At 37.0% G+C, this 14,598-nt stretch overlaps 1 protein-coding gene across 1 annotated transcript in view; it reads left to right on the top strand.

Annotated features, from left to right (window-relative positions):
• SPEF2 (sperm flagellar 2) overlaps window positions 1-14,598 on the top strand; it is a 212,752-nt gene that overhangs the window by 53,122 nt on the left and 145,032 nt on the right. Inside the window, exons 5-8 of the mRNA XM_036746413.1 lie at window positions 3,624-3,794; window positions 6,759-6,899; window positions 8,910-8,974; window positions 13,970-14,150. Coding sequence (XP_036602308.1) covers window positions 3,624-3,794; window positions 6,759-6,899; window positions 8,910-8,974; window positions 13,970-14,150 — 558 coding nt within the window. The remainder of the gene's footprint in view (window positions 1-3,623; window positions 3,795-6,758; window positions 6,900-8,909; window positions 8,975-13,969; window positions 14,151-14,598) is intronic.

Genomic DNA, 14,598 nt, shown 5'->3' on the forward strand with positions numbered 1-14,598 from the left:
TAGTGGGAAAAGCTGCAGGGACAGAGTGAAAGGAGTTCATGGTTCAGCCACCACCCGGTGGAGGTGGTGCAGCTCTGAGGACAGAACTATAGCTGCATTTGCTTCAGGCCCCAGACCCACCTGGTGGGAGGAATTAAGTGGCAGATCAGAGCAGTAGTGCAGAGCCTGCTTAAGATCTGAGTCACAGTCTGAGTTGGCGGTTCTTGGGGGAGGAGGAGTGCTGGTGTGGCAGAGCTTGCTGCGTAGAAATAGCTCTGCAAACAACAGCGCGACCCCTCAAGCTTGGGACAAAATACACTCTACTCTACAAGCAGTCATACCCCCATGAAAAATTCAAGGGTCAAGTAGTTGGCTGGGAACGTGGCCAGGCAGCAAGAGCAGACTCAGATTCAGACTCAGACTTTGGAATCTTTCTTTGGTGACATAAAAGACCAAAACATACAGCCAGAAGAAGTCAACAGAGTCAAAGAGCCTACATCAAAAGCCTCCAAGAAAAACATGAACTAGTCTCAGGCCATGGAAGAGCTCAAAAAGGATTTGGAAAAGCAAGTTAGAGAAGTAGAGGAAAAATTGGGAAGAGAAATGAGGGTGATGCAAGAAAATCATGAAAAAAAACTCAATGACTTGCTAAAGGAGACTCAAAAAATACTGAAGAGAATAACATCTTAACAAAATAGACTAACTCAAATGGCAAAAGAGCTCCAAAAAGCCAATGAGGAGAAGAATGCCTTGAAAGGCAGAATTAGCCAAATGGAAAAGGAGGTCCAAAAGACCGCTGAAGAAAATACTACTTTAAAAAGTAGATTGGAGCAAGTGGAAGCTAGTGCCTTTATGAGAAATCAAGATATTATAAAACAGAACCAAAGGAATGAAAAATGGAAGACAGTGTGAAATATCTCATTGGAAAAACCACTGACCTGGAGAATAGATCCAGGAGAGAGAATTTAAAAATTATTGGACTACCTGAAAGCCATGATCCAAAAAAGAGCCTAGATACCATCTTTCAAGAAATTATCAAGGAGAACTGCCCTGATATTCAAGAAGCAGAGGGTAAAATAGAAATTGAAAGAATCCCCCTGATTGCCTCCTGACAAAGATCCTAAAAAGAAAACTCCTAGGAATATTGTTGCCAAATTCCAGAGCTCCCAGATCAAGGAGAAAATACTGCAAGCAGCCAGAAAGAAACAATTCGAGTATTGGGAAACACAATCAGAATAATACAAGATCTAGCAGCTTCTACATTAAGGGATCGAAGGGTTTGGAATATGATATTCTGGAGGTCAATGGAGCTAGGATTAAAACCAAGAATCACCTACCCAGCAAAACTGAGTATCATGCTCCAAGGCAAAATATGGATTTTCAATAAAATAGAGGACTTTCAAGCTTTCTCAGTGAAAAGACCAGAGCTGAATAGAAAATTTGACTTTCAAACCCAAGAATCAGGAGAGCATGAAAAGGTAAACAAGAAAGAGAAATCACAAGGGACTTACTAAAGTTGAACTGTTTTGTTTACATTCCTACATGGAAAGATGATGTGTGTAATTCATGAGACCTCAGTATTAGGCTAGCTGAAGGGAATATACATATATATATGTGTGTGTGTGTGTGTGTGTGTGTGTGTGTGTGTGTGTATGTGTGTATGTATGTATCTAGACAGAGGGCGCAGGGTGAGTTGAACATGAAGGGATTATATCTAAAAGAAATAAAATCCAATTAAGGGATGAGAGAGGAATATATTGAGAGAGGGAGAAAGGGAGAGATAGAATGTGGTAAATTATCTTGCATAAAAGTGGCAATAAAAAGCATTTCTGTTGGGAGGGAAGAGGGGGCCCGTGAGTGGAAATGAGTGAATTTTGCTCTCATTGGAAGGGAATAACATACACACTCAGTTGGGTATCTTACCCCACAGGAAAGAAGGAGGAAGGAGATAAAAAGGGGGGACATTAGAAGGGAGGGCAGATAGAGGGAGGAGATAATCAAAACCAAACACTTTGGAAAGGGGACAGGGTCAAGGGAGAAAATTCAATAAAGGGGAATGGGTTGGGAAGGAGCAAAATATAGTTAGTCTTTCACAACATGAGTATTGTGGAAGGGTTTTGCATAATGATACATATGTGGCCTATGTTGAATTGCTTGCCTTCTTAGGGAGAGTGGGTGGGGAGGGAAGAGGGCAGAGAATTTGGAACTCAAAGTTTTAAAAGAAGATGTTCAAAAAAATAGTTTTTGCATGCAACTAGGAAATAAGATATACAGGCAATGGGGCATAAAAATCTATCTTGCCCTACAAGAAAGTAAGGGAAAAGGGGATGGGGGGATGGGGGGTGACAGAAGGGAGGGTTGACTGGGGAATGGCACAATTAGAATATATGCCATCTTGGATTGGGGGGGAGGGCAGAAATGGGGAGAAAATTTGTAATTCAAACTCTTGTGAAAATTAATGCTTAAAACTAAAAATATCAAATAAATAAATAATGATTTTTAAAAAAAAGATTAATGATAAACATGAAGTGCTAGATACTATCCTAAATGCTGAGGACACACAAAAAAGCAAAAAACAGTCCCTGCTCTCAAGGAGCTCGCAGTCTAATGGGTGAGATAACATACAAATAAATATATACAAACAAATTATATACAGGATAAATAGGAAATTATTAACTAATGGAAGGCACTGGAGTTAAGAGGGCATGAAAAAGAAGAGGAAATTCAGCAACATCTTTGCCAAAAGCAGTCTCATTCATTCATTCAACAAATAGTTATTTAATGCCTTCTGTGTGCAGAGCACCGTATTAAGTGTTAGGGGAGATAAAAATTTTAACTAAGATCCCTGCCCTTTTAGAGCTCATTGCCTCATTGGAATTAGTATGTAGTCCTAAGAAAGCTCTTTTGGAAGGTTTAAATAACATATTCAAATTTAGACCTTCTGGTATAGATGTTGAAAATATTCAATCAGATTCCTTGGGGTGGTAACAGTATAGTATCATGAAAGCTACATTGCGTCAGAAGAATCAAGAAACAAAAATATTAACTCTTTTCCTCATGAATCATGTTGCCTTGGCCACATCAAACATGATGACCTGGGTGATTTTAAGGTTCCTTCCAAATCTAAAATACTTGCTTGGTTTCATTGTCCTACCATATATGTTTCTATGGCAGATAAATTAATTTGCAATGCATGTACTGATAACCTAGTGACCACAAGAAGGTAATGTACAATAATTTCTTTCCTAGTTAAAACAGAGTGATTTAAGTAAGTTGTAAGTTAAGTAAGGGAGAATTTGTGTGTTTTTGCATGTATTTTTCAGGTGATATCCAAATAAAACTGGTATTTTGAAATTAATTTTTTTTGAAAAAGGTCAAACCCAAGGCAAAGAATTTAGCTATAGATTATTTTATGAGAATTCAAGTGTTTTGTCTTTAGTTTTACTTCAAGTTTTCTACATTTTCCTTTGACTATGTAACTAATGTCTTCAAAGGTATTTTTTGTGACTAACACAGTGGTTAAGCTTATTTCAAGAATGACTTCAGATTATTTGTTGCATTTTTTAACTTTTATTGTGAAATTGTGGTTAAAAAGCCCATTAGTTTCTAACACTGACATCTTTGGAAATGCTTTCTTTATTTAGAGACTTAAGAACCTGGTGCCTCGGCAAACTGATTTGAATCTAAAACGAGTTTCAGAAAAGTTTCAAGCAAAATTTAAACAGATGGAAGAAAAAATTAATCGTGTGCATTTTGAAAATATTCAAAAAATTCAAAAGTTAAAGGAAGAACAAAGAATACAAGATCTTGAAAAGGTTCCATAAAACTACTTTTTTAAGAAAAATTTGATGCAGTAGGCCAAAGATATCACATATGGTGCCAATTGTAATTTCCTGCCTATAGCGTAGTTAATATGAGCACTGACTTATAAAGCCAAATTTCTCAAATGCCTGTCATATGCCATCTTCTCAGTGCTTCTGGAGATCATTTCTAGATACTGTTGTTTTCTAGAGGGATAAGGAGAATTCCTCCTGCACATCTTGAGAGAGCCTGATACTGAGATCTTGGCAGTTGCCACCTTTAACAGAAGGGCGGGTCCTTCCATCATTACCAAGATGAGGCTGATGAGGCCTGTCACTGAGAGAGAAAGAAAAGGTGGCCGTGGCTGTTGGGATCTGCTCCTGTTAGGGCATCTCCTCACTCTCTTGTGCTTTTTTTCTTGTAGTAGTAGCCTTGCTTGCTTTCTCCTCCCTCTCCTTACTCCCCTACCCCTATAGTCTATTCCTCTAGATTCCCTTAACTCACCTTAGAAACTGCCGTCCTTTACCACTTTGCTTTGATAACCCACCTGCCAGACCTAAAATTTCTTCAAATGATCTTTAATGAATTCATGCACCGTTTTAGAATTGAATAGGAAAATGGTATGTGAAATCATTAAAGACCTTTTGGGGAATTTCAGGATGCTGAGTACATGGGAGGTTCATGTACTTTGTGCTATAGGCATACAACTATAGGTCCCATTCCTATTGCACTATATAAATCTGTTTTTTTCCTTTTTGTAATTCTTGTGCTCATAATGCTAAGAAACTAACACCTATGAAGTGAATGTGGCTTAACTAATTAATAGATATCTGGATAAGGAATGATTCAATTCCTATCCTCAAAGGCAAATTTTTAAAAGAAATAAAACTAGAAAATTTTGTGATTCAGATAGTTCAAAGAGAGGAGAGAATTGGGTTTCCCAACAGCACACTATTTCAGCAGCTGTTTTTGTTTTAAGAAGGAACACTGAGCATTTTGTCAGAGTATTGCTTACACTGCAGTGAGTGTACAATTCTCCACTTAGATGCTACCAAATACTTGAATTAAAAGAGACTGCCAATGGAACAGTTAGTACAAGATTTAAAATGAAAAATCCCCAGGAAAATGCAGGGAAGAGGGGGGAAGAGGGAAGGTAAGAGAGACAGTAGGAGAGAGACAGAGAGAGGGAGACACACACACACACACACACACACACACACAGAAAACCAAGTAATTTTTTCAAGCCATCATTTTTTTTGTAAGACAAAGCAAATGTAACAAAATAAGGCTTATAAGGTTTTTCCCCCTCTGAAGAAAAGAATATTGTTTTAGAAGATAAAAGCTTATAGTGATACACACACATATACACACATACATGTACATATATACTAATACTTACTCCTATCTTCTTAATTCTCATTTTTCTCAAGAAGACATGAATTTTCATGGTTCATTTTAGACATTGTAAATCTGCTAAATGCAAAAAAGGCATATAGAAAGGAAATGGGAGAAAAATAAGCTTTTATAATTATTAGTATAGCAAATGGATTACTAACTTTTTGAATGACCCTTAGAGAAATTTGTATATATACTCACTGTCTCCATTTCCTCACGTCTCACTCTACTTTTGCCATCTAGTTTCCAATCTTACCATTACTGAAACGTCTGTCTTTAAGGTTTCAGAGAACTTTAAGTTGTTAAATCCAGTCACCTTTTCTTTGTCATCATCCTCCTTGAATTCTCTATAGCTTTGTACTCTGTTGGTTACTCCCTATTCTGGGATATTCTTTTTTCTTTCCCCTTTGGCTTCCATGACACTTCTCTCTGTTGATTTTCTTCCTGGCTGTCTAATCTTTATGTATCATCTTTGCTAGATCACCATCTATTTCCCACACACTTAATGTAGATATATCATTAGGGCTCTATCTCATTTCCTGTCTCCCTTTCTATTTTATCCTTTTTCATCGGCTTTCGTGGATGTATCATCTCTAGCGAGATGACTCACACATCTGTATATCCAGTTCACATCTTTCCTGACCCTGAGTCTACTGTTGTCACCATCCCATTGGATTTCCCTTAGAAGACCAATAGGCATATCAAACTCAACCTGTCCAAAATGGGACTGATTTTTCTTTCCCCCCAAAAAATACCATTCCCCCAAACTTGTCCATTTCTATCGAGCTGAATTTTAATATTATTTAAAATCTCAGGATTTTGCCTGATACAATGGTGTTACTTATCTGAAGACAATAATAATTTGAGTCACAGTTTATATTTTAGATTAATTTTAAAGAATTTGGGACATTCTATTAAGATAACCACATGATTATTATCAGAAGAGTGCCTAGTTTGCAGTTAAAAACCCATTAATGTTAAATTTTTTAAAAGCGTATTTTTTCTTTTTTTTTTTTTACCATGACCTAGTAATTCTATTTTTCACAAAATAATTATTTCTTGCATACAAGAAATGGCCAGTAATAATTAAGAATTTGGAATAAACTCTGCAATTCATTGTTTAAATGTTATTGAATTGTTGGTTGGCTTATTAATTGACCTGGATTTTAGGAGGAATCTTCCGGAATCTTCAGATAAACTTCTATCTGTCTGATAGATGTATTTTTCTGCCAGCATTCCACAAGGATGACAGCATGTAATCACTTTCCCATCATATAAAGGACTGGGAACTTCATCTTTCCTATTCTTCAGGGAGGATGTCAGGACGATCCAACCACCACTTTCACAAAATATCACAGAAAGAGAGGACACTAGGTTGGCAAGCCTAGTTTACTTGTTATTAGTATATTGCTTTTTGAAAAGATCATATAGGTTAAAAGTTTTATGATATTCATTATATGTATAAAGAGCATCAATTTCTTTGAAATTTCTATGAAATTTTATGTGGATGAATTTTAAATACAATGTTATGGATCCTTCTGAAGTAGCAACAATCAGAATTAACTTTATATGTAAATACACAGCAACGCGTGGGCAGAAGACGGCAACATGAAATGATGGCTAGAATTCAAGCAGCCATTTTACAGATTCCCAAAGCATTACCAAACCGTACTTTGAAAGCTATTGAAAGACACAAAATGTTGATGAAGAAAAAAGAGGCAGAGGTTAGTGATCATCTTTATTGTTTATAATTTTCTATATCATTGCCTAAGTGTAGAATTTTTAAAGGATAGAGTAATTTAATGTATAGTGATTTGAATTACTGTAAATATTATATAATCCCTCAAATTTTTTTTCTTCCTACCATGCCTTTTTTGTCCCTACCAACAATTATTAGTGAAGCTCACACCTATTTCTGCACATTTAACCTACTTTGTTTGGATATTCTTATTAAATGAAAGAATCATAAAGCTTAAAGGGACTAAATAATTTATTTTACCCAAACCACATACTTTACAGTTGAGGAAACTGAGGCCCATAAATGACATTTTTGTCTCTGCCTGTATTGTGAGCTTCAGTGTCTATTTCTGAGCTTTAGTTTCTTTACCTGGGAAAATAAGGGCAATAAAAAATTTACAACTTACCTCATAGGGTTGTGGTCAAGATCAATTGAGCTAATGGATTTGAAATGTTTTGTAACTTTTTTTGTCATTTCAGTTGCCATTTTCTTCTCTAGTTCATATTACAGATGAGAAACTGAGGCAAACAGAGTCACAGAGCTAGTTAAGTGTCTGAGGTCATATTTGAACTCAGGTCTTCCTGACTCCAAGTCCTGGGCACTCTCCACTATGCCCCCAACTGCCCTTTGTAATTCTACTGACCTATTAAAGTTATGATTTTTCTTGTCTAAGACCTTGTAAAAAAGAAAAAATATATATTTATACACATATATATGCATACATACATATACATGTGTACCCACATATACATATACATATATATGTGTGTATATGTGGGTATATATGTGTATATATAATGTGTGTATATATGTGTGTAGATGTATACACGTGTATATATGTATGTGTATATATATACACATACATATACATATGTGTATATATATATAGACACACATGAAGGACAGATTCAGGTTTGTACCTTTAAGTTCTGGAGGATACAGAGATTGGTTTTCCAAACTACTCCTAAACCTACCAGTCATTACACTAGATGAGCATAATCTAATTGCATTTGTGTTAAAGGAACTGAATGTACTTTTGATACAATTTACTGGACTTCAAATACCACATGAGACAGCTAGGTGACTCAGTGGACAAAGTAACTGGGCCTGGTGTCAGGAAGACCTGAGTTCATATCTAGCCTAGCTGGGTGACTGTGGGCAAATTACTTCATCTTGTTTGTCTCAGTTTCTTCATCTGTAAAATGGGGAAAATAACAGTACCTATATTTGGTGGTTGTGAGGATCTTAGCACAGCATCTAGCACATAGTAGATGTTGTATAAATACTGTTATTTTCATTATTAATTATTATTATTATTATTATTATTATTATAGACAGTAACCTCTTAAGTGAATGTTTTTATTGTACAGTTGTGTAGTACACTAAGACAAACTATCTTTTGTAGGACTTTCCCTTTGAAATATTAAAAGCATATTACCCAAACTTAGGAAGGGGCTAGTTTTTTTTTCAGATTTAATTTCAACAAAAAATTCAGTTTCTTTTTTTCCCTACATGGGAAAGATCTCATAAAGTACTTATTACAAGGACATAGTACAAATGAGGCTTCAGAAGCATGTTTAAAATGTTTAAGGGGGGGGAAGAAGTATATATCTATAATACACTGGCATTATGCCTCCAAAACACATTCATTATCATAATTGCAGCAGGTCCTAGAAGGACTTGTCCTTTGATAAAAATATTCCACTTGTCACTATCATACACAGAATTTTTATCTCAGTGGAATCTAGGTGAGATTGAATATGACTATTCTCCTGACATCTTTGGCAATGTTTAGGTTACTAAAAGTAAGAAAACAATATTCCTTTTTAAAAAACATTCTGTAATTCAGTCTTTTCCCCAATCCAAACAGACCTCGAACATAATTAGCATAAATTAATGAGGTCTACCTATAGCCTAATATGCATATCGCTTTATAAATTCTAATGTGGTAGATGAGTGCCTTTGTTTTCTTGCTGACAGTATATGTTTTCTTTAGGATGTGCTTAATGAAATTAAGACGTTTGAATTGCTAATAAGAAAGGAGATTGAGGCCAAAGACGGGTAAGAGTTCAACTAGCTTAATAATGATGAAACTGTTCTGCTGTAAAAATCTGAATATCTAATGGAAGTTGACGTTCTAATAGAGGAATAAACAGGGGCATGCTGAAGCCAGTTCACACCATCTCCCAAGAACTGATTATTAAGTTTTGAGTGTGAGCATTTATGTTTAGAAATTCACAAGTGTTACAAATCAGGGCTTGATTTATTATTTTGTTGTTTGTCTAGACTTAGGAAAGTGATGGAGAAAATGTTAATAATGCAAATTAAACTTTAAAATATGTTAATATGTAAAATTTTCCCCAGGAGATCCAGTTGCTCAGCATTTATCAGCACATCCCTAGGAATATGTCACATAAATTAGAATACATAATAGTGCATAATAATGCAGTAAAATGCTATAAAGCAAATTGCCTTGTGAGGTTGAAAGCAGAAAAGACTGATTCCACTGGGGATAGGGCATTGATTAAGACTATGGAAGTGGCATTTGAATGGAACCTTGAAGGATGCTAGTAGTTCAACAAATGAAGGAAGAGAATTGGGAAGTCATAGGCTTTGGGAACCAACAATATGTGAGCAAAGCCACATAGCATTAAAAAGTGCAGATTGTGTTTGAATACCAGAATCTTTTAGTTAGTTGAGGTATAGAGTGAGTATAGAGTGAGTGGAGAGTAGTATAATGAAATAAGACTAAAACACTAGGGTGATGCTAGTTTGTGGAGGGCCTTCAAAGCCATATAAGAGTTTTCATTCTACTCTGTAGGAAGCAAGGAGCTATACTTAAGAATTTGGAGCAGTGGACTGAAGCATAAAGGTTGGTCTAGCTGGCAATATGGAGGAGATATTGGGGGAAAGAGGGGAAAGTCCTCTTAGGATACAGGAAGTTTACAGGTCCAAAGACCTAGAAAATCAAAGAACACGTTATAGAAACACCAGAAAATTTAATCAAATAAGATGACAATAATGAAATATACCAAAACTTAGAGGATACAGCTATAGCATTTCTGAGGTAAAAACTTATATCCATAAATTATTTCTTGAGCAAAAGAGAGAAAGAGTAAGTCAATGAAATTGGCATGTAATTAAAAGTCCTGAGCAACAAAAATGGAAAAAAGAACCCTAACAAAGTAGAAATTATGGCAGGTAAAGAAGAAATTAATTCAATTGAAATAAAAAAGACTACTGGATTTGTAAATACAATTAGGAGCTGATTTAAAAAAAACTAATCAAATAAACACTTACCTATTCTTATTTCAAAAGAGAAAACCAAATTGATCGTATCAAAAAGAAAGCAATATTTTGAAGAGGAAATTAAAGAAATAATTAGAAACTATTTTGCCTAATTATATGCTAACAGAATTGATAACTTTATAGAGATGAATACTTAAAGAAATATAAAATATTCATTAACAAAAGACGAAACTATAAACAACATTTAAATAATAGAGGGAGCTAGGTGGTGCAATGAAAAGAGGCCTGGAATCAGGAATTTGAACCTGAGTCTAAATTCTACTTCAAACACCTACTAGCTATGTTACTGGGCCTCTGTTTGCCTCAGTTTCTCAACTGTAAAATGGGGATAAAAATAGCACCTATCTCCCAGGGTTGTTAGGAGGATCAAATGATGACTCCCCTGGCTCTAGGATGAAGCTCTCTCCATTAGTTCCATTAGATAATGGCCCAAGTCTCCTAGAATTTGGTCATTCAAGACCATCAAGACAATAGTACTGCAGTATAACCACAGTTAATGAGGTCTACCAGAGAAAAGGACAGAGGCTTTCACTGATGAGGATGTCAGGTCCATCTCCCATGAGGATACTTAGTCCCCATGAAAAATGTCTACGGGATATATATGTTGTCCCTATTCAAGACCTTGGCTCTTGAGCTGGATGTCCCCAGTGATTCATCAGCTGGTGAGAAGTGGGGCCTCCCGGGCAGTAAGGAAGGAAACAGGGTGATGGACGAGGACTGGACCAGTAGAAAGAGCATGGTTTTCCAGTCAGGCACATCATTTCATGTCCATAGATTTCAGGTCCCTCGTTTGTAAAGTAAGGGGGTTGGACCAGATAGCCTGTGGGGTCCCATCTATTCTAAACCTGTGATCCTATGAGTTTCCTCATCTGAAGTCCTGCCTGTTCCTCTGATTTGATTCTGATTTCCTCACTATTTACCCCTGTGATGATTTTACATTCTCTGAATTCCCTTGCCCCACCTCCTCCCTTCCCTGGGGGTGGGGGGATGCTTCTCTCCTAGCATCCCTTGCCTTGTGGGCTCCCCGTGGCTAGTGCCTGAGCAGCCAATATGGCTCCCCAACACCATTGAAGGTGTTGGGTTTATGGAAGGGAATAAGGCCAGACTTGGAGGCTTCCCTCATCAGTGACTCTCAGAAGGAGATCACTGGAAGACAACTACAGACAGGGTAATGTTTAACAGGTCCCTCATTGGCTGTAGTCACAAAGATGATATGAGATAGCCTGGAAACTCTTGTCCTTTGGCTGAGCCAGAGGTAAGGGTGGTGTTACTTCCTCCTCCATCATAATACTAAGAGAATCTGTCAAAGCCTGCTCTGAATGACACCAGAGAATTACATCCTTACCTGAGATCACCACATGGCTAGGGTGGTGGAAATGTAGGATGTAGGGGAAATGTAGGATGTATTTCTAGGGGATTGGGAGATACTGTGCTGTAGTTCAAGGGAAGATGTCTTTCCCCTTTACTGGCCTTACGGACTCCTATTTTTATCTTAAAAACTAATATAAAAAGTTGATAGGTTTTACCTCCTCCTATAGCTGCTGGCAGGTATGTGGAAAAGTTAGCGTGGAAAAGTTAGAAACGACCGGACCAGGGCACCCTACTAATTCAAACTGTTGACCCCCTTACTGTGCCAGGTCCCATGACTTCATTCAGGAACCTGAGCTGAGGGGGTGCGTGGGAAATCTGTCCTTGCCTCTCCTCCTTGGTTCTAGTGAACCAGCTGTGGGTTGGGATTCTTTCTCCTCCCTCCCACAGCACGTGGAAGCTCAGGCCCATTCCCTCCACCCCCCAGCTCTGTACACATTTGCTGAGGACATATCTGAGACTCCTCATCTACCCAAAGGTCCCCGACTGGGACTTCTCAGAATGGACCTAGAGACCCATCCTGTGAGGAAGAGGAAGAGTCCTGAGTCCATCTGTAACTCTCTCTAGTATGACTAATATCTTTGGACAAGCCAGAGATGAATAAATCATTTAGTCAAGGGATATGCTCCTTAAGGTTTTGTCCTAAGACTATATGTCTTTGTTTTTAAAGCATCAAATTCCCAGCACCTCACACAGTGCCTCGGACATAGTAGCCACTTGATAAATGCTTGTTGATTTGAACCAAATAGAATAACACTGAAAATTTTTAGAAAGCCTTACAGCTGTCATTTGGAAAAATATAAGCAGCCTGATTGCTTTGAACCTTTGCTTACAAAATAAATATGTATTTTCCTATCATACTATTTTGTATGGTTTGGCAAATTTAGTAAACTTTTCAAATCAGTCAAAAACTGCTCATGAGCCATAGTCAATATAGTAACAATAAACATTGGTACATGGAAGAAAAAAAATTGACTTTTTTTAAAGTACCTCTGGATCTACGACAAAAAGCATTTTTTTCCCCAATTTTCTGTTAAAAGTTGTTAAGGGTATCAAATGAGGACTCTTGTTGCTCTTGTGGCTTGCCCAGGGTCACACAGGTGGTCAGTGTCTGAGGTCAGATTTTAATTGGAGGAAAGATGAGTCCTCCTGACCTCAGGCCAGGCACTCTCTCCAAAGTGCCACCTAACTGCCCTGCCTTACACATAGCAGTTACTTAATGGATGCTTGTTGGGTTGCCTTCAGTTATTCAGAAGGTATTGTAAGAATCGAGATTGTACTTTTCTCTTATACAAGTGGCCAATTTATTTTTGCCCTTTTGTTTAAAGTAAGAAGCTGTTCCAAACCTCTAAATGACCCACTATAAGTTATGTATTTGTACCTATACCTGCTTCTTCCGACAAGAAGAAGGCTTCATTTTGTTTTAGATGAACTTGGGAAGAGGTTAAACTGAGCCTACTCTGGGAGTGGGTGGCATGCCGAATAAGGCTTATTTTGTGGTCTAGATCTTTGAGATATCAAGAAACAATTGTACTATTACAGAAGCTGGTCTCTATAATTGCCACTAAATTAAGTTATACATCGTAAGGTGGGGAAGGAATAGCAGTACTCTCTCCCTCCTCAATCCCAACAGGCAATATTGATGTGTCACTTTAAGGTTTGCGCAGCCCTTTACATATATTATTTCATTTGATTCTCACAATAAACCTGTGAGGTAAGTGCTAGTATTTTCCCCATTTTACAGGTGAGGAAACTGAGGCTGGCAGAGATTAAATGACTTCTCCCAGGTCACACTGCTAGTAAGTGCCTGAGATAGAATTTGAACTCAGGTCTTCCTGACTCCAACTCTAGTATTCTAGTCCACTATTACCACCTAACTGCCTTCTAGACCCACACCACATCTAGTAGTTGATATCATGAAAATGTGCTTGGTTTACTTTTGTAGAGGCTACAGTACGTCCCTGTCTCCTGAGTTGTAAATAAGCTGAATAGTGCTGCTCCAGTGATGGGACAAGGAGCTGGGTGATCCAAAGGCCTGGAAGGAGGGGAAGAGTAGGGGAAATCAAAGAGCAACAGAACAGAAACAGTGAGAGTGAATAATGAGAGAAGAGAGAAGGAGGTTGTAGTAGGGTAGCAATGTTGTAGAGGGAAAGTCAAAAAGAAGGGAGGTCCAGAAATAAAGGTCGGAGCTAAGGTATTAAGATAGCGATGTCATCTACTCACAGCACTGAGCTTCTGCTATTTGGTTGAATGCCTGTGTTCCAAAATTAATCAAGCATTAACCCCCCCCAAAGCCCATCTGTTAAGTTATTATAGCATCCCCCATATGTAAAAATATGCAAATTATGATGTTCTCTCTTTTGTAAAATTTTTCCCTAGTGTATCAAAAGTTCCTACAGCAGCCCAGACAACTGCTGACTTGTTAAGCACTTATTCAGATGAGGAGTACATGAAAAAAATTCAGAAACGGCTAGAGGAAGATACCTTAGCCCGGGAACAAAGGGAGAAAAGAAGAAGGAAATTGTTAATGGATCAGTTAATAGCCCATGAAGCACAAGAGGTAAGATTATGTAAGCTTAGTTTCCATAATAACATAAAATTGGAAATGGTTTTGTTCACCTTTAAAGTACTTTACTTTTATTTACTTTATAAATTTGAAATCTCATTTTTTCAGTGTTTTTAATATTCTGAAGTAGTTTAAGATCTGAAAATAACAACAATTCTTTTTGGATAAAAGAAAAGCTATGCAAACTGTTGATAAGGTTTTTTTTTTAATCTACACAATTCATTTATTAAGAATGTCGATAGAAAAGACTTTCTAACCAGTATAGACAAACTTAAATTTCCTAAATTGTTAGTAAAGTTAGCATGTATGTTCAAAACTTGAAGATAAATTTTATTTTTTAAATTATTATGTCTTCTGCTTACCTAGTGAATCTGAATTCACACTGTGTATCAAAATTGAACATATTTTCAGTCACCGTTGTTTAGTTAAAAGGTGGGACTTT

Source organism: Trichosurus vulpecula, chromosome 1, assembly GCF_011100635.1.
Source record: "Trichosurus vulpecula isolate mTriVul1 chromosome 1, mTriVul1.pri, whole genome shotgun sequence".
Taxonomy (NCBI): Eukaryota; Metazoa; Chordata; class Mammalia; order Diprotodontia; family Phalangeridae; genus Trichosurus; species Trichosurus vulpecula.